Source organism: Acanthochromis polyacanthus, chromosome 8 (assembly GCF_021347895.1).
Source record: "Acanthochromis polyacanthus isolate Apoly-LR-REF ecotype Palm Island chromosome 8, KAUST_Apoly_ChrSc, whole genome shotgun sequence".
Lineage (NCBI taxonomy): Eukaryota > Metazoa > Chordata > Actinopteri > Pomacentridae > Acanthochromis > Acanthochromis polyacanthus.
In genome coordinates this window covers 25184494-25205945 of record NC_067120.1, presented here as the reverse complement: position 1 = coordinate 25205945, position 21452 = coordinate 25184494, and the positions used below count along the sequence as shown (strand labels likewise).

The 21452-nt window shown below is 41.9% G+C and overlaps 1 protein-coding gene and 2 long non-coding RNA genes across 3 annotated transcripts in view; all 3 read right to left on the bottom strand.

Moving 5' to 3' along the window:
- Positions 1–21074, bottom strand: part of zgc:172145 (Ferritin light chain, oocyte isoform-like) — a 51840-nt gene extending 30766 nt beyond the window's left edge. The window contains 3 exon segments of the mRNA XM_051951588.1: positions 12512–12658; positions 20912–21008; positions 21010–21074. Coding sequence (XP_051807548.1) covers positions 12512–12658; positions 20912–21008; positions 21010–21074 — 309 coding nt within the window.
- LOC127534995 (uncharacterized) lies at positions 1613–10337 on the bottom strand. The gene is made up of 3 exons (XR_007943631.1): positions 5705–10337; positions 5452–5606; positions 1613–2728 (listed from the first exon to the last, which is right to left on the bottom strand). It is a non-coding gene; the product is annotated as an uncharacterized LOC127534995 (long non-coding RNA).
- LOC127534997 (uncharacterized) lies at positions 11088–12473 on the bottom strand. The gene is made up of 2 exons (XR_007943635.1): positions 11642–12473; positions 11088–11282 (listed from the first exon to the last, which is right to left on the bottom strand). It is a non-coding gene; the product is annotated as an uncharacterized LOC127534997 (long non-coding RNA).
- Positions 21075–21452: the final 378 nt, after the last annotated feature.

The window sequence follows — 21452 nt, the reverse complement described above, 5'->3', positions numbered from 1 at the left end:
TAATAATGTTTAAGATTTCCTTTTTACACTGAGAAAGGAAAGCAGTTTCTATGTAGAATTCCTCAAAACACAACAGAAATAACTTCCAGTTCATGATCAATACCCAGAATTTGTCCATGCTTAGTAAGCATAAAGTTAAACATCTATGCTGAGTATTCTTACGGGTGTTATGTTTGACGGACACAATTTATTAAGACAGAAAATTCATAAATCAGAGAGACCTGACTAGGAAAATGAGAAAGAAATACAGTGTACATGTACTTCTCTTAATACAGCCATGGATTTCTGGGCTACCATCCATCCATCCATCCATCCATTCTCTATACACCGCTTTATCCTCACTAGGGTCGCAGGGGGTACTGGAGCCTATCCCAGCTAACTCGGGCGAAGGCAGGGGACACCCTGGACAGGTCGCCAGTCTGTCTCTGGGCTACCAGTTTCTTCCTTTTTTCCAACCACTCCACTTGAAGCTCTCCGACTCCAGAAGGGGACCGGTCCGACATGGTACATAATTGATCTCAACTTGATAGAATTTAGTCGAAATGACTGAGGGACCGAATGAAATAGTCCACACAGCATGTCAATGAGAATTAGCGTAGATATGATGGAATAACTTCGCCGGTAGGGTGAACTACTGTGCATTTTGTGTTGAACTCTGACGGAAACAGGAAGTCGTACGTTACATTCGAGTGGTTCAATGATCTTTGGCTGCTCCACCAGGTAAACGGTGTACCTCACAGCCTCCGACACGCTCTGTCTGACTTCCGCGGCCGTCCCAGGTTTGCTGAGTCTCTTTGTGAATTTTCGGACCTTGGACATGGCTCCAGACTGCTTAAAACCTTCCGAACCGGTGTGGAAATGGGCCGAGCATGTAGTGGCGCTAGGTTTGTGACAGCCAGATGTGAAGCCGCGTTGGAAGGGAACCAGCCAGCAGTGGAGCGTCGCGAGGCGGGGACATTTCTTATGCACGTTATGTATTCAGTACATTATGTAGTTTGACAGACAACACCACCATGCCGCTCAGGCACCCATTTTGTCCTTCTTCCAGGAAAGCGCTGACGTAGTCAAAACATGCGGTAGTGTGGATTTACCAGGAAATGTGTGTACCACGTGGACCCATACATCTAGCAGATACCACCACGTCTTATGTACATTATTTTTTGACAGACAGCGATATAGTTATAATATGATCGATATATTTTGATCACAAACGGGCTGTTAGCCACAAATGATTTATTTTTCAGTTGGAAATATTTCAGTGGGTTGATTGATTGCAGAGAATGTTTCGTTGTACTGTTTTTTTGTTGAGATATCCGGACTGACAGCCGACTTGATTTTTTGACGGATGCAATAACGTGCGTAAGGGCTGTAATTTCCTTTAGTTTTTTATTAAATAAATATGCTCTTGAATCTAGTTAGACTTGTTTTTAGTAGGTCAATATCTATGTTTTTCAGAATAAAGTTTGGTTTTTGGCAAATATAAATTGTAAAGCAGCAGGTGAACTCTAAATGTGGCTCAATCGGAATTGTTACACTCAGCACCATCGTATTCGTCGATTATGAAAATAAAACCTTATTTTTCTCGAGAAATCATTAGAACTGACACATGGAATTGTTTCTATTATCTCTTATAACTTTATTTCGTCTAAACTATTTTTAAGGCACATTTTCTGAAAAATAGTCTTAAGAAATGACTTAGCAGATAGTGACTTAACATGTTCAACTTTCACATACAGCCATGTAGGACAAAAATATACCCCAACCCTCCAGGTGCCCGCGCAGGATGGTTGGGGTGACTTTGGAAAAAGTCAGAGATCAGTGTCCTGTCCATAATCCTATTGTGAGGCACCCAACTCCGTTTCTCCGGACTGTATCCCTCCCACTCCACAAGGAACTGCAAGTCCCTGCCCCGCCGGCAGGCATCCAGCAGTCGCCGAACCGTGTAGACCGGAGCCCCATCAATCATCCTGGGTCGCGGCAGGGGTGGATCAGGGAGGGCTAGTGCACACTCAGAAACAGGCTTAAGTTGAGACACATGAAATGTAGGGTGCACTTTCATGGAGGCAGGCAGATGCAATCATACTGAACAGGGATTAATAACCCAATCTACCTTGAAAGGCCCAATAAAATGAGGTGCCAGCTTACAAGACTCCACCCTCAGAGGAATGTCCTTAGCCCGAAGCCACACCTTCTGGCCGGGGGAGTAGGTCGGAGCCGGTCGTCAGTGACGATTAGCCTGGGTCGCCATCTGCTGGGCGGAACATCACAGAGCTCGCCGTGCACGGCCCCATGTGCCCCGCATACAACGGAGTAACGAAGCCACAGAAGGAATGTTAATCTCAGCTTACTGGGAGGAAAACAAAGGAGGCTGGTAGCCCAGAGAGCACTAAAAGGGAGATAACCCAGAAGAGGCATTGGTGAAAGAGTGGGTATATTCAATCCAAGGCAATCTCTCACACCAAGAGGATGGGTTCTCTGAAACCAAACAACACAAAAACGTCTCTAATGACTGGTTAGTACGCTCTGTCTGACCATTAGACTGCGGACGGAGAAGTCCCGGACTGACCTGGTTAGAAGCCTTATTACGCGCACAGGTAGTGCAGGCTGCCACAAACTCCTTCACATCTGTAACCAGAGACGGACACCAGAACCGTTGTCTAATCAGTTCCAGCGTACGTCGACTCCCAGGATGGCAAGCGACCTTGGAGGCATGTCCCCACTGTAGTACCTGTGAACGGACAGAGTCAGGCACAAACAAACTTCCTTTAGGACTGTTACCAGGGTCCGGTTGTGTATCACATCTTTTGAAACTGTTTATCAGATACTGCACTGACAATATCATTCTATTGAGGGCTATGTTTACTGAAAGCGATGTATCTTGGATTCACTGTAGGTATTTCAAAGAAAATGGACAAGATAAGCAAACAGAAAGACTGTGAAAACATCCAGAAGTGGATGAGGAGCATCAACAACCACATATACTGGACTGCAGCTACCTCAGCTACAGGACCAGAGAGAATAGCAAAATGGACCTCAATCCTGAACCACGTGCAAGACATCCACACATGAGGACCCTCTTTACCACAAGTGCCTGCATGACATCCACCAGACACGTGACAAGAACAAATGGCTACGTGCAGGTATTGTACTCATAGAAGGACTAAAAGTCATTGGATTTATTCTCAATATTTTTCTAGTTTGATAAGCAGATATTTTGAAAGGCACCTATATTTAACACAGTAGTGTAATAACTTATAAGTTATAAGTTCATCTCCAAATATGTCTTGAAAATTTACTACATTATTTACAAATTAATGCTTTTCTCATTTTCTCTTTTTTTTTCTGATTTTAGCAACTCCTACTTTCTATAAGTTAGAGAAGGTGTTGACCAACAAAAGAACACTGAAGGATGTTGCAAAACTGAGCCCTCACCACCAGACTTCATCATTAGAGGCATTTCACAGTGTGATTCTTCGATTTGCCCCGTAGAATGTGGTTTTCCCATTTATTGGAATGTTGTGCAGGTAAATCAAACTTATGTAATTTAGAAATTTTGGTACACTATACACATCATGTCTTTGTTATAAACATCTGTAACTTTGTTTTTGTTGTATTTTCAGACTGTACCTAGCTGCTATGTATTACAATGAAAACGCTGACCGGCCTCAAGCAAAAACGCAGGAAGGTGTACCTCTCTTCAAGGTTCACTTTCCAAAGGCCATGAAGGGAGAATGCAGGGCCAAACCACACAAGATAGAGCCAACATTTCGGAAGTGTTACATTCTTTTAATGTTCTAACACTTTTTTTTTTAAATTGTTGGAGATTTGGGAAAAAAACAGTAAAAAAACCAAACAAATAAATAAATAAATTAGAAGCAAGTACAAGAACAGACAGGTGTTATATCAGACCAGATAATAATAATAACTAGAAAAGCACTCGGAGAGTGCATACCTCCGCCATGCCGTTTGTCTGTCCGTCTGTGTGTGTGTGTGTGTGTGTGTGTGTGTGTGTGTGTGTGTCTGTTTGTCTGTTAACAGCATAACTCAAAAAGTTATTGACGGATTTTCACCAAATTTTTACAGGATGTCCGGAAGAGCAAGAGTAAGAATCGATTAGATTTTGGAGGTGATCCGAATCACCGTCTGGATCCAGGAATTTTTTGAAGGTCGAAGGACAATTGAGAGATGGCCGCCAAAATCTAATCGATTCACACACACACGGACACACACACAAACGGACAGACAAACAGACTCCGGTGATTACATAACCTCCTGGTGGAGGTAATTACACAAAAAACAGCAAAGATAATAAACAAATGGTCTTTTGTACATGTTTTCAATTAAACAGGATACGTTGCTGACATGATGGACCTCATTTTTGACCAAGTGTTTCTGGACCCTGCAAGATACATGAATGCACTGTTGACCATTCCTGTTCCAGAGGACCTAACTGCGCAGTATGAGCGGCCTGACAAGGAGGAGGTCATTGCCAGCTATGTATCCAGGTTTAACCGAGGGCCAGTCTGAATCCCACATAGTGTTCTTGCACATCAGGAAACTGTGTGTGGATACGAAGAACCACACAAGCGGGAATCACAACACAGATTCTGTGTTCCAAGAACCCCCCCCAGATAGCAAACTATGGGTGAATCAATGTTGAATCTATGTTGAGACCTAACGTCGAAATTATACAGAAAGCGCAAGGTTGATAAAATGTTGAGTCAACGTTTACTTACATAGATTACATGTTTGCAAACATAGATTCAACATTAATTAAACATTGACCTGTCAAACATTTTAATTAAACCAAAATACAATGTAGATTCACTGGTATCTTTTAAACACAAACTTCAATGTTGACAAAATGTTGTTGAATCAACGTTGATCCAACCATCAGTCTTCAACCGTAACCACAATTCAACCTTCTTAACCCTAATTCAACATTGATTTAACATCTTTTGCTATCTGGGTAAAGTGTGATTTATGGTTGAAAAGCAAACGTTGACTCAACATTTTATCAACCTTGCGCTTTCTGTATAATTTCAACGTTAGGTCTCAACATAGATTCAACATTGATTCACCCATAGTTTGCTATCTGGGCCAGCACCAGCTCACAAAACTCTGATAGGCCAGATGCCTGTAACGACTACAAACAATGGACACATTTAGTCATATACAGTTGTTATAGGTGTGCATCGCACCCTTATCTTTGCCCTTTGTCTGTTTTTTCATGATTGTTTTATGCAAATAAATATTTTTTTCCACAGAAATTTGTCATCTGAATAACTAAGAAAATGCTGATAAAAAATATACTATAACGACATAGCTAATGCAATATATTAATTAATGCACATTGTCATATGTTACTATAGTGGCAACAATATACATTCTGAAACAGGATTTGATTATATTTATTATTCTGCCCCTGGCATTTTAGAAATCAGAACTTACTGGTGTATTCCTCTCAGCTGTAAAGGGCCATAGTCAGCCCAGTATATTTGGCAGGCGTTTTGCAGAGAATAAATATTTAGGCACACTGACTCTAACCCACAATGGTCAACCATACAGGTCAGTTCTTCATCGACCTCCTGTAGGCGTCTGGTAATCTACAGTGAGAAACAAACAGTAAATGTTAGTCTAATCTGTCAGTGTAGCCAGTAACCTAAGTAAGTCAGGTAAATTTTACGTGTAGCTGTGACATTACCTGTGGTATCTCGAAGCAACAGATGTTTTCAGCTTCTGTGGGCATAGTACCACAGTTTCCACAGGAGCACCTATCCAAAGAACAGAAAGTGAACATTTCCCAAAGTCTATATTCTCTAGCATGATTCATCATAATTCACTTTGGATACTTATTTATATTGGAAATACAGTGTGGCTCATGAAGGATATGCACAGTGCCACAGCCCACAGCCTTGAAAACGTAAAAAGACGTCACGATAAGACAATTTTATGCTACTTTGAAACAAGATAATTCAGTATAATATGATGGTAAGTAAAACAGTAAGTTACCATTAGCGTCAAGCTAGCGTTAGCAACAACGTAGTAGCTGTAACAATAACACACAGGAACAAACTACAAATACATCTAAGACACAGGATATTGTTGACTAACCATTCCGAAACGTCCTGCTGCAGCCGCAGAGTTGGGACTTCATCAGGAGCCTCTCCTTCTGGGTCAGACTCTGGGTCGAACTGGTAGGGCTGAACTACTGCGTCCCGACGAGCCATGGCTTCACAGTCAACATTAGCGCGTAGTACCGCTAGCGTAAGCCGCGTCCTCTCCCAGAGAGGGGAGGTGGAGTGGGCGTGGACAGATGCGTTCATTTACATACCCGGAAGCAGGCCCATAAACAGCCTGTTCTGAGGAGGGCTGGTGAGAGTGACTTTTTCGACCGCTGAAACTCCAAACAAAGGATGATTTTGGGGCGAACAAACTTAAATACTATGTTTTTGGGCTTCTGAGACCTATATGACGTGACTGAAAAATAGCATAATATGGGACCTTTAATATATTCCAAATTCTTGTGGTCTGGACGGACCACAAATGGAAGTTCAGCCCCCTCCAGCCAATGATGCCATTCTTCCAGGGCTAATTTAACTGCCAGAAGCTCCCTGTCACCAATGCCATAATTCCGTTCAGCGGCGGAAAGATGCTGAGAAAAGAAGGCGCACGGATGGAGTTTCTGGTCCCGAGGGGACCGCTGAGAAAGCACTGCCCCAACACCAGTGTCTGAAGCATCGAGCTCCACAATGAACTGAAGGGACGGATCCAGCTGAGTAAGGATCGGAGCACAGGTAAACCGCCGCTTGAGTTCGTCAAATGCCCAAGCTGCCTCGGGCATCCATGAAAACGACCTGGAGGTAGAGGTTAGAGCAGTGAGAGGAGAAGCCACTTTACTATAGTCCTTGATAAAACGTCTGTAGAAATTTGCAAAACCAAGGAAACGCTGGAGCTGCTCCCTGGTCTTGGGAACAGGCCAGTCTTGTACTGCAGAGAGCTTCCCAGGGTCCATCCTGATTTGGCCTGGAGAGATAACAAACCCCAGAAAGGAAACAGTCGAGGCATGAAACTCACATTTTTCCGCTTTGACAAACAGAAGTTTTTCAGAAGCCGCTCCAGCACCTGTCGAACATGGCCAACATGTTCCTCAAGGGTCTGTGAGAAAATCAAAATTTCATCCAGATACACAAACACAAAACGATTGAGCATGTCACGGAGGACCTCATTAATTAAATGCTGGAAGACAGCTGGGGCATTCGTGAGGCCTAAAGGCATAACTAAATACTCAAAATGACCCAATGGTGTATTAAAGGCCGTTTTCCACTCGTCCCCCCTACGAATTCAGACAAGATGGTACGCGTTACGAAGATCTAATTTCGTAAATACTGTACCCCCCCAAAGGGGAGTGAAGGCCGAATCCATCAGGAGTAAAGCATAGGAGTTTCTAACAGTAATGCTATTAAGACCACGATAATCAATGCAAGGTCTCGGGGAACCATCTTTCTTTTCTACAAAGAAAAACCCTGCTCCAAGGGGGGAAGATGAAGGCCTAATAATTCCTGCCGCCAGTGACTCTCTAATATACGTTTCCATCGCCGTCTGTTCAGGCTTGGAAATGCTATACAGTCTGCCAGATGGTAAAGTGGCACCTTGCAAAAGTTCAATGGCGCAGTCATAAGGGCGATGAGGCGGCAGAGACATGACTCTGGTTTTACTGAAAACCGCAGCTAAATCATGATATTGAACCGGAACCTTATCTGGATTGATGGGTTAAATAGGGCCGGCTACAGCGGGACTGGACGGGGTGAGTGCAGAACACAAACAACTCTGATGACAAGAGGAACTCCATGAAGAGATTTCACGAACCTGCCAATTAATCTGTGGATTGTGTTTAACTAACCAAGAATGACCAAGAACCAAAGGGGGATTAGCATTGTCCATAACACAAAAGGTAAGCTTTTCTCTATGATTACCGGCCGTGACCAAATCTATGGGAACCGTTTCTTTTGAGAGTTGAGCTAAACGAAGGCCATCAAGGGAACGAGCTGTCAAGGTTTGATCTAGTGAGGTAGTAGGAATGCCCTAGCCTAGCTTAGCTAGACTTTGTATTCCCGTTATAAGGGATATACGGGAATACGGTCTTGCCCTCCTCCATTGACACATTTTGACATGTTGTCAAGCTCCGAGCAGATCAGACCGAACCAATCAGAGCACCAGAGGCGGGAGTTAACAATGCGTCATCTTCAGGGCTGAGATTACCCATCTAACACCTGTGCACCTCCCGCATACAAATGAAATGGCGACCACAACAGAGCGAGGTTTCTCTCGTGCGCTTTCCTCTGTTTTGCACGGGCTGAATTTGTCCTTAAAACTGGTCGCCATAACTGTTTGGACTACTTCTTCTTCTTCTTTTAATTCCGGCAGGCTGTACGATAGAATGCGTAATGCTGCCCTCCACTGTTGAAAGGGAGAGCTTAGATTTTCCTCAGGACCCCTGTACGGCGAAGGAAGCTGTTAAAACTACAAAATATAATGGTGGAAAGGCAGTTGTTAGGTCGCTTAGTGATTGCATCACACATGCGTTACGCTGATTGGCTCTCTCCAATTCAAGCTGTGATCGGTAGTCCCGCCTCTGGGCTAGATTTGGTTCAATGGAGCAGTTTCAGACTGACTTTATGTGTATATGTAATACACAATATAAAGGCTGTCTGGTCCCCAGGCAAGGAATGCCCAGCTGTCTTACCAGGTTGGCGTCCAGGAGACGTTACTCAGCCCCGGAGTCCACCAGCGTGGAAACAGGTAAGGAGACGGTGCCTCAACAAAGCGTAGTGTTCAGCAGAAACCGATGAGGAGGGGAGGTGGAAGTTTGGCTCACCCGTAATTCCCCGTTCACGGGCAAGGCTTCTCTTTTGCTGTCAGGTGGCCACAAAGTCACTAACGCCTCCACAGTATAGGCAGAGTCGCACAGCCCTCCGGTGGTTCTTCTCTTGCCGAGTGAGTTTGGTGGGGCCTATCTGCATCGGCTCTGGTTCGGGAGCTGGGGATTCCGATGGTGGTGGGGAAGCTACAGGAGCCGTCGAAGGGGATCCACGCCAGGGCTGTGCCTTCCTCTCTAGACGCCTCTCCTTGATGCGGTTGTCCAGGGAGATGGCAAGCGAAATCCACTGATCCAGAGACGAGGGTTGATCTTTCATCACCAGCTGATCCTTCAATTGTTCATTTAATCCACGGTAGAAAGCACTTCTAAGCACCGACTCAGTCCAGTCAGTGTCTGCAGCGAGAGTTCGGAACTCACGGGCGTAAGCGGCAATGCTGCGGGGACATTGTTGTATTTCCAGCAGTCTCGAGATGGAATCCTTGCCGTTGATCGGGAAGTCAAAGTTGTTTGCTATTTCTTTTACGAAAGCGGCATAAGAGTTACAAAGTGCTCCCTGTTTCTTCCAGATGGCTGTTCCCCAGTCACAAGCATCTCCGGCTAACAACCCGATAAGATCGGGCTATGCGAGATCGATCAGTAGGATAAGAACAAGGCTTAAGTTCAAAAACTAATGAAACTTGGGTCAAAAACGCTTGACACAAACCGAAATCTCCACTATAACATTCCGGTGAAGGAACCTCGGGTTGAAAATCAAGTGGAGCCGGAGCGGATTGGCCGGGCTGGATGGTCAGTTGGTTAATCTTTTCTGTTACCGTTGAAAGCTGTTTAAACATAGCTGAATTGCTGGTAGATAGTGACCGCAAGGTTTGGTCATGTTGGACTAACGCAGCGTCTAAGCTATGCAACGCTTCCTGAATAGACAAATTAGCTGCTCCTTCGGCAACCGGTGCATTCCCTGCTGAGCTCATACTTGGCTGGATCGTGCTGTCAGGATTCTGGACTAGAGCTCAGATGCAGGGAATGAACGAGTACGCCAGAAAGTTGGTTTTAAGAGGCTTTATTGCCTAAACACAGTATTGAACACAAGCAGTTGCTAGCGGACGGAAGGCTAACTAATAATGACTACAAAGAAGGCTGAGCTACACGCTACTGCTTCTTGAGGTAGGAGGATTATCTCAAACCAAAAACTCACAGAGGGAAAAACTCAGGCTAACTATAAACACAAGCACTCGGCACAACTACAGGCAAAAATGATTTAACAAAAAGCGAAGCCTTTAGGCTTGAATCACTACTCATACGAGGCTAAGAACGAAACTAATTACTCGTTAAGTTTATTACATTGCATTCATTAATATTATATGGGGTGCCGTCTCTAAAGCAGCTCATGCTAAAAAATAAAAACAGCAACATTTTGTCACATTTAGCTTCAAACCATGTACAAACAAGTGGTGTGATTTTTTTTCTGGTGACCTTTTACAACATTTACTGCAATATTTCTCATCTTAGAAACATCTTAAATAGTTTAATGTAAGTATTAAATGTCAGACATAAATGATAAATATAAATGCTAAATATAAATGTTAATGTCATATTTAACAGAAAAATCACACCACTTGTTTGTACATGGTTTGAAGCTAAATGTGACAAAATGAGCTGCTTTACAGACAGCACCCCATATAATATTAATGAATGCAATAGTTTTCATCGAAGACAGCTGTTAAAGTTCAAACTGTCTTCTTTTATATCACAAATATAAACTAATCAAATAATCATTTCTGATGACAGGTTGAAAATGCTGTGTCCAGTGGGGTAACTGGCATATCCTGCACGGATGAACGGCTCTGGAATGTGGGGACTCAGAGGAACCTTGGCTCAAAGCGACTGATAGGACAACTGCCTACCTGTCTGTCTGTCTGCCTGCCTGCCTGCTTGCCAGCCTCACCTGCTTGCCAAACCCACCTTTGCTTCAATCCAGCCAGCATACTGTATAAACTCTCTTTTCCTCCAACAAAAATGCACTTTTTCCTTTATCTCAATCGTTCACTTCATAAATAAATTCCATTACTTTTTAAAACCAGATTCTGTGTTGATGTCTACACTTAAGGCCACACTCAGTCATTACAGCAGTAAGTGTTTTAAAAAAATAAGTATTTGTAACATAAACACATTGATAACATTTGTTAATAACTAACAATTTACAAACGGGTCAGAAATTTTTAGGTTTATTGCAATTATATTGTAAAGATGTCAGATGAAAGGGGCTTCAGATGGAGTGATGATCTTGCAGCATAGCTGTGTTCAGAGACAGACAGATCCTCCCACTGAGTTTCCACATCACAACGTGGAGGCATGTGAATGTTGTCATCCTTCTCCTCTGCATCCTTGATGCTGACTGTCATATCTAAGTTACAAAAAACACAATGAAAATGCTTTTTTTTATTATTAGGAATTAAACTTCAACCAGAACATCCACGGGTCATGTGAGTGTTGCTAAGGTCCACCATAATGACAAGTAGCACAGACTAGCAAGAATTAAAAATACTGAGACTGACATACGTTGCAAACTTTAAGTCTTACAAGTATCCAGAAATAATGTAAGCTAAATTAAGACTGATCACAGTGTTCAAAACCACCATCTTAATAAAATTTAAAATGTAATTTTAGAAATTGTTTTAGTTAATTGTTCATAACTGATCATTAAATGTAATCACAGCATGGATCATGGGAACTTTACGTCAGGCAAAACAATATCTCACTCACCCCTATCTGACAACCTCTTCAAAGCCCGCCGTGGCTTCTTTACTGGAGCATCATAGCCAAGCCATTTCTCGGGGTAAGGGTGCTCTTCTGTCGGCTCTCTGTCCACAAAATGAAACGAACCTACATAAGGGCGCTTCGGTGGGCACTTAAGGTTTAGCGCTTTCAGCCACAGCCGTATGTGCTCCTCATCTTTGGGCGGAGGATGTAGTTTATATGGTGCCCCACAACACTCCGATCTCTCCACATGATGTTCAAAACAGGTTTGTTTCAAAAACTCTCTCCTCTTGGTCCAGTTATTATGGCAGCCTCGACATCTTGATGAAATAAAATCGCTATCTGGTTAGCTTACCCTGCTCATTCCTTTTGTTGACAACTACACTTCCGGTCTGAAGCGGAAATCACAGGACAAAATGCTGTAATATGGCGCCGCCCTGGCGAAGCTGCAAAATAAGGTGGATAGAAGACTAGATACGCTAGCGCACTGTAGCAGCTGGCTAAGGTGGCTGCACATAAGCACGTCTGTAAATGACATTGATTAGCTGCGTAAATCCCTATGTGAATCACATCATTGGCTGGAGCAGCCAGTCACCGGTCACTCACTGACTCACATTGAAAAATAGCACAGAATGAATTGTTATGAATTTATTTTATTTTCAGTTTAGGTTGGATTTTTTTTTGTGCGCAGCGCAGATTTTCTGAGCGCTAAGACTGTATCAGGAGTGCGCAATTGCGCATGCATGCAGCTTAGAGGGAACAGTGGTAGAGACACACAGACGGTGTCTTAGAAAGTGTTACAAAGTACAGACTTTAAATATTAGAACAAAACAATTAGGAAAACACTGGTAAAAGAAAAAGCACTTCCCTTTATACCTGGATGTCCTTGCCACAGAGGTTGCCCCCTCTCTCAGCCAGGTAGCCCAGCATGGCCTCGGCCTCGTCCTGCTGCTTCAGTGTCTCCTGGCGGAAGAAGGAAGCAACACGGGGCAGAGTGACATCATCCTGTTCAAACACACTTGCCTGCTAGGGATAAAGAAAAAAAAGGATATATACTGAAATATATTCAGGAATGACACAGCATGAGTGCATACAATGCACTGAAACAGTCAAAATAAACACATTCATCATTCTAGATATCCACTCTTTGATTGTGTTGATTCAGACTCAGCTATGAAATGTGAGTGCCGCATGTGAGCATTTTAGGAAGCAACAGGCAAATGTTATGTCCTTCTGAGTAAAAATGCTACTTACTATTAGGCAGGCTTCCTGCTACACATGCCCGAGTCATTACATGTGCTATGTGGGATACGGATTAAGGTAGCAGAAAATGTTGATTTGAAAGAATTTAACTACAGTCCATATGCAGAAGAAACACTTCTCCATGCATTCCTCTAGATCCACTTGTGAATTTAAAGCCACTGAGGAAAAGAATTACTGGTCAGAAACATATGACATCCATTATGCTGAATGGAAATGAAAAAGGTCAACATATGAAGGTATTGGTAGTGGTAAGACCAGGGCCGGACTGGGAAAGAAATTTCCAATCAGTCAGGCCACTTCCGCCACCGCAAGGGTTGTGTCATGTGGGATAATGCACCAAAATTTTGTTTATTTTCCTTCCAAAAATATGCCTTTTACAGTTATGTTATAGCAATTGCAACACTACTAAACAGACAGTAAGTCTATTAAACAGAACCATAATGACAGCTCCATACAGTCCAGTACTTTTCTCTTCTGTAATCTCTTCACTACCCTCACCAATTTTTCCAATGTTTTCCTTTTCCTATTATTTATATAAGATGTGGAATTTAAAAAAAAATATTATTTTGTCAACAAATCATTTAGATGTCAGCTGGTCATAGTTAATAGTATATGCAAACACCAATGTTCATTTTATAACTGGAAATTGTAAGTCAACTGCCTATCCTACCTGAAGAGGGGGTCTCAAACGTTTTCAGGCTTCCTGCAACCCACCTGACACCTGTGGAGCTTATTTGGGCCAGACATTTTTTATTATATTTTGGCCTTTGAAGTCTGATGATGCATTTGTGAGAAGAACCGACCGTTTGTAAACTTACTTGAAGTAAGAGTGCTCCATAATCTCCGCTCCTTCCACTCTCTGGCCTCACTCTCATATCGCTGCTCTGCAGTTCGTGCTCGCTATGAAGGGGCGGGCCATAAAGCAACTAACCAATCATGGCACGTTTCTTCTAAAAAAATGTCACTTTGACCAATCCCTATCCTTCTGATTTAGAGCTCAGAGCACTTGCTTTGTGTGAGTGACAGGAGGGTGGGCGTGTACTCTGTAAGGCTTCTAGCGCTGCTGTCTCGCTGTCTCTGGCCTGTCTGCCAAAAAGCCGATCAACTTTTTTTCATTGGCCTGCCAGTCCGTGGCTGGCCTGTCCAGGCAGGCCAATAAGGAGGCAGGCCACCGGGAAAAGTCCCGCCTCTCCCGATTGCCAGTCCGGGCCTGGGTAAGACTCAACCAGTAATTTTACAAATTTTACAACAAAACAAAAACAAAATAGCAATGTGTTTAAGCAATCCTGGCATTTGAGAAAATCCATGACAGTGAAAGCAATGATTTCTCAAAAGATCCAAAAAATAATAAGACTCGTACAAATAGACAAACAGAAAGAAAGTTCCATAGGTCATTGGAGAATATATACAGACCGCTCCAAAAATCCTGATAATGAGCAAATGGCAATTTATTTACCTGAAAATTAGGTAAACATATCTCATAGACTGCCAAATTCTCTGCAAGATTATCATGGTTATATTTGGTCTTCCATGCATGAAACAAGCTCAGCCTTTAAAAATACTTCTTTATGTGGATTCAGCTCCAGCCCTCAAACAGTTGAGGAAAACCTCATATTAAGAATATGTATGATGCTTTTAAGATTCCAGAGGTTGGGCATAGAGGTACAGCTTTGTGGGGTTCGTACAACTCAGATGTTATCAAAGGAAAAGGCCAAGCAGGCAAACTGGAAAAAACAGGCACTAAAATTACATAACGACAAAATAATTCTCTTAAGTTATGGTGAGAGGAAAACAAAGTCTATAATTAGAACAGCTGGGGTTTACACCTGGCTACAGGAATGGGACTCAGACTCTAAAAGGACACTGTTAAGTCTGTAAATGTTGATCAGTTTAAAGTAATATATAAAAATCAAATATGAGATATAACTCATACATAGGTAAGAACTGGACACAAGTTTATTGTCAATATTATATTTAACACTAGAAAGCTCTTCAAAATGTAGAGTGGAGTAACACTCCCAAAGGTGGCCACCTGGACAAAACCTGGACAAAACATCGATCCACCCAACACAACCAACAGTGAATCCAATTACAGTGCTACATACTTGCAGAACTGGAGTTATATCCTGCTGTCAGTGTAATTTAAACTGCAATATCAACAGTTAAAATATATAGATATATACCTTAGAATAACTACTGTGGCCTTTTTTTCCAAGTCATGAAAAAGCTAATTATATCTAAGTGTTCTATGATGTTGGGCTGTATGAATATAAATGACCTGACTTGTTTCGTCATCTTAAAGTGATCTCATTTTATTGTCCCATCATGAACATACTGATAGTTTTGGAGTGATTACAGCAGATTTGTATGTTTCTGATGTTTGGTATTGAGTTTAAGGTGTCTTATATCATTCTTAAAGTATTAATAACCATTATGGGAATAATACTTGAAGACCTTATGTTTATTATAGATATAATACAATGTTTGCTGCAGTATTCACTATTGATATGTAGAAATCTGACTGTAAGCCAGTCCATCTGAACTTTGTGTTATGGTGCTATTTTTATGTTGTTTATGTTCTATTTTCTAGGCCTCTGTCATGTGAAGGTCGTCAGCCCCTAGTGGTGTCAGGGTTGTAGATAGAGCAAGACTGTTTTATGATTAATGTTTTTTATTTAATCAAAGTGAATGATATAGTTGTTTCTGTGACTTTATCTCATATTGCCATACATATAATCCTGACAGTTCACATTTGGAGTAGCATCTTTCATAATATCATACGACTTTGTTTTCATCTGCTGAACTGAAAACTGGCAAATACAGGGTCTATCTTTACAGGATGACCACGCCTAGGGAGAGTAGCAATAGTGCTGAACTTTCTCCATTTGTAGACAATCTGTCTTACTGTGGACACATGAACATCAACCCTTTCCAGCTTCATGCAAGTCAACAAATCTTGATCATAGGTCAAGCTCTGTTGTGCGACACACGGTTCACATCAGGCAATGCTTCTTGAGAACAGCACACTCAAAACTGGTGTGTGTTTTTTAACGGGCAAGGCAGCTTTAACCAACACCTCCAATCTCATTACATTGATTGGACTCCAGGTTGGCTGACTCCTGGCTCCAATTAGCTCTTGGAGAAGTCATTAGCCTAGGACAGGTGTCAAACAAACAGCCTGCAGGCCCAAACCGGCATGCCAGAGGTCCGATCCAGCCTTTGCAAAGTGTAAAAATTAGAGACAATAACATCAGTGTTTCAATAAAAGTAACTGCTATTTTAAATTTGTCCACTGCATTGCCACAACTTTTATGCATTTTTTTTATTTATAAATTTTACATATTTACATGGCATGGGGACAACTCCCCCTTGTCCTGTAATGTGTGAACGACAAACTAACGCTAATGTTGTTGAAATTGCACTTCTTATTCTTAAGTAATTACATGTCATTCATAATGTTTTGTAAAACGATAGTTGACTTTAATGTGAACATTTTCAGAATTTACTTTTTTAACTAAAACAAAGGGGGGAAATTTGGAGTGGTCGCAGTGGCGTCACTAGGCCTATTTTAGGGGGGCTTCAGCCCCCCTAAAATATTCTTAAGCCCCCCTAAATAATTTTATGTTCATTTATTTTTTAAAAAAGCTGTTGTTGTTTTGTTTTTGTTTGTTTTTTTTTTACAAAAAAAGTGCCAAAAAGTTCCATATAATGTGTCCAGAATATGAGTTTAAATACATAATCACATAACCAGTCATTTTAACTTAGATACGATCATAAATCTTAGTTTCTCTTCACTTCATAGTGGAAGGTAGAGAGTCCGACTCAGTGTGTCGTTATCCAGTCCATTCCACTTGTTCATATGGAGCATGCCCACATCACTGAAATCCAGTCCACGTTTTCCCTGCAACCTAGGCTGCTGGTACCTGCAGCATGTGTTTATAGGGAACGAGCACACAGAACGGACGAGAGCAGCATTAAGGAGAAGAACGTGAACAAGAATGGATATGCGAATGTTTTCAGGAGAGTAAGTATTCATCACTGCTGATAGTAACAATAAGTTAGCTCCAGCCCCCCAGCTAACAGCAGAAAGTCCCATGTAATTAATGAACCAAATGCTCCCTGTTTGACAAATAAAAACTTGGTTTGTTCACTCTGTAGGAGAGAGTCCCCTGTAAAGGAGGCAGCGTGAGACGCTGCTGTATCTCTGTGCACGTCTTAACTTTGTTGTTCTGAGGTCAAAAGTTACATTTCAGGTCTAAAAGAACGCTGCTACTTAGCTAGCTAGTTAGTCTGAAATGCACTGTGAAGGTTCTGGTTGTTCATAGAGTTAGGAGTGCACTCTTTTTTCTTTTCTTTTTTTACCATATACTATCTTTGGGGTGACTTCCTTCTGGAGCATGAGCTCCAGCATCAGATACAGTGAAACAGGAGCTGAGCTCATTCACGTATGATTATGGGAATAATGATGATGATGATGATAATAATAATAATAATAATAATAATAATAATAATAACACTGGTCAACAACAAAAAATTGTCTAAGGTTTTAAAGCTGTTTTAAGATAATTTTGGGGTGCAGAATTCAAATATAACATTAGTTTTGCTCTATCAGGTCAACTTTTTTTAACTATGACCATTTGTTGTTTTTCACCTTTTCTTTATATATACCCGTATGATTGCTTTATTGTTTACGCATCTACAACTTACAATCACTATATTTTTGGTGTATATCTCTATCGTATGTTGTTTTGGATTATACCCAGTTTTTGTTTCTTGAAATATCTTCAGTAAATTACTTATTTTTACTCTTTGCACATAGGTGAATACCATGGCTTCTCGCAGAAGAGCTTTCAAAAATCAACCTGATGTATTCTGCTACATCTGTGGTGAATACACATTGGCACCTAACAGGAACTCTGTTACAAGCTTCATAAAGCGTGCCTATAATGCCTATTTTGGTATAAAGCTTGGTGACCAGGATAAAACCTGGGCCCCACATATGGTGTGCAAAGCATGTACTGAGTATCTGCGTCAATGGACAAAGGGCAAGGAGAGTTGTCTAAAGTTTGGAGTTCCCATGGTTTGGAGAGAACCAGCAAACCATGTCACTGACTGCTACTTCTGTGCTGTAGATGTAACTGGGATTAACATAAAGAACAGGGGCAGCCTTACATATCCTGATCTTCAATCAGCACGTCGTCCTGTAGCTCACTGTGATGAAATCCCAGTACCTGTCTTTGGAGAGCTTCCAGATATTAGTGAGGGAGATTCCTCTAGTGACCATGAAGATCAAGAGGATCAGGTGTTTCTTGATGATGATGCTCCACATCCTTTCACACAAGTAGAGCCAAATGATCTGGGGTGGCTGTGGCTCAGGTGGTAGAGCGGGTAGTCCAATGATCAAAGAATCGGCGGTTCGATTCCCGCTCTCGCCTAGTCATGTGCTGTTGTGTCCTTGGGCAAGACACTTAACCCACCTTGCCTCCAGTGCTCTTTACTGGTGTAAGAATGCGTGTGAATGTTGGTGGTGGTCGGAGGGGCCGTAGGCGCGGATTGGCAGCCACGCTTTCCGTCCGCCCCAGAGTGAGAATGTGTGAGCGCATGGTTGAATGGAAGCAATTGTTGTGTAAGCGCTTTGAGTACTCTGATGAGTAGTAAAGCGCTATATAAGAGCAAGTCCATTCATTCATCGAGTTCGTGATCGAAGCTTGTCCAAGTCCTCTACTGAGCTTTTGGCTTCCCGACTGAAGGAAAAGAACCTTCTTGCAGACAGTACTCGCATAACATTTTACAGAAACAGACACCAGGAATACCTCTGTTTTTTCTCTGAGGAGAATGATTTGGTGCATTGTTCAGACATTGCGGGTCTCCTGCACAAGCTAGGGGTGCCAAAGTACGACCCCACAGATTGGAGACTGTTCATTGATAGTAAGCGATCCCTCAAATGTGTTCTGCTGCACAATGGTAACAAATTTGCATCTCTGCCTCTTGCTCACTCAACTACACTGAAGGAGAATTATGATGCTGTGAAGTATGTGCTGGAAAAAATTCTCTATGATCAGCATACTTGGGTCATTTGTATAGCTTCAAAACCTGACCTGATAGAGTAAAACGGATGTCATTTTCGGATTAAGTGCTTAATCCCCCTAAATCAGTTAAAAAACTCTAGACAATTTTTCAAAAAAAATTTTTTGTTACCCAGTGTAATAATAATAATAATAATAATAATAATAATAATAATAATAACAATAATAATAATAATAATCACTCCACCACCCCTATTGACCTGTAGGAGTCAGGGCAGAGGAGCAGAGAGAGTGAGAGGGGAGAAACCTCTACTGGAAAGGTGAGTCTAAAGGATTTTACAGGAGAGAGTCATTTGTGATGCAGACAGTCTTGGATTTTTATGGAACTTGATATGAATATGAAATATGAAACATTTCAGTCCAGGTGCACCATATAAGACTTATTTAACTTGAGCTTTTATTTAGGAGAGTAATGATTGGAAAGTGGAGATAGCCAAGAGAGAGATATATATAAGCCTAATTAGCCTGGCCCAAATATACATCATAAATGAATAAATAATTTTGCTAGTTTTTGGACCTAATATGACTCTGTTTTCACTGGTTGGACTGAAGAAGACTAAGACCAGGAGCACTGTGGCTCTAGAGGGAACACTCTCCTCTATTATGACTATTAAAATGGCTGGTTTGGAGCCATGCAATAAATGGGAACCCACCCCAGAGATCATCAAGGCTTCAAAAAAAGCCACCAGGGAGTACAACATGGCTCACAAAAATTAATTTTTCCCTGTTCTTTTGCTGTTCTTGTTTACAATTGTGCCATTTATTCTGAGTTGACAGTTTTTATTATTTATTTTTGGGCCTCGTTAATAAGTTATTCATTCATTTCGTCCTGGGTTTAGTCCATGATACCCTGCTCCTGTGATGTCAGACCTGGTTTAGTCCTGGTTTTAGTCCATGTCACCCTGCTCCTGTGAGACAGAGTTTAGTGTCTGATTGTAATTTTGTTCAGTGAATAGATCATTTAAGTTATAAAGATGTTTTGCTTTTGCTTAAGCACTTTTTATTGTTTAGTTGCTGATGTGGTCAAATTGAAGCTGTTGTGTATTAGAATCCTCCAAGATGAATGTTACAAGTGGTTGCTGGAGTTTTTTCAGTTATGCAGATATTTATGGAAAATGCTGAAATGTGTTGTGCTCATCCAGCCACAGAACTTTCATCCATATTTTACATGTAGAACCATTTTCAATACTGCCTGCCGTTGCAGTTTTTTTTTTTTGCCTTTTTTAGCTCAATGTTGTTTTTTATTATCCCTCTATCATAAGCTTTTAACAAAATGCTCATAAAATATACCAGAATGCAGGAAACAGGATCAGTAATTTTCAAAATTTTCTGGGGGAGGACCCCCAGACTCCCCCATCAGAATCCTGCACAAACCAAATCTCACTCTGAGGTCTGGTCACAACTTGGCAGCTCTGAGTTATTGTGTTGTGAGCAAAAGTCATGACCACTGTGGTGTAAAACATTTACACAGTAAAGTATCTCTGAATAAATCTAAATCTTAATGTGGAAAAGCAATTTCTCAGTTTTTGTTAGCTGTAAAATGAAATGTTCGCTCACATCCTGTGCATCTCCTGGGGGCTAAGCCCCCCCTGTCCTTAAAACTGAGTGACGCCTCTGAGTGGTTGTTATCTACAGGTTATTATGCTGTGATTTTACTAGTCCAGTCCACTTGAGATCAAATTGAGCTGTATGTGAGATTGACGCCCCTGGCCTAGGGGTTCACATACTTTTTCCACCCTGCACTGTGAATAATCGCAAAGGGTTTACACGAGTTTCCTTGCAACTGTATTCCTGAAACTGTCTTATACAATTTCTGCAACTTTGGTTGTGATTTTAAAAAAAGTCTCCGTTAATCGTGGTAGAGATGTGTCTGTCACAGAGCCTCTTCATGTTTCCACTCTGCATGCTGTGTGGTTGCGTTTCCTACCAGAGCCTGTAGCCGATACGCTCCGTCCCACAGCAGGCTGCTCACCCCGCACAGAGCCTCCTCTACGGCGGCCGGCAGGTTGTGCTTGGCCCAGCTGCGAGCTCCGGTGTGCTGTGCACAGCGGCAGGCTGCTCTTTAACCTCTTTCCTGTGGGCTCGGCCATGATGATTCTCTGACACAGCAGTGGAGTGTGGAGAATAACTGTGGATAACGAAGAGCACCGTGCAATGATAATAACAACGATGTTTTCTTCCAGCCGGGCTGGACCGTCAACACTGGATAAATTTAGCTTGCGTGCATTGACTGTTTTTCACGGTCAGCTGCTCACCTTCATCCGTGTGCTGGAGCTCAGAGCAGTGGACAGTTAACATAAGTCTGATCGTGTGAACATGAGAGTGGAGATACCAGATCAAAGCCATTAGTACGTCATATCCTAACCTATTTTTAATTTGAACTTTTTAAAATGTCTATATTTATAAAACAGCATCATTACGATGACTGCAGGAGTCCAATAAGGCACTCAGTGTGGCAGATCCTGAAA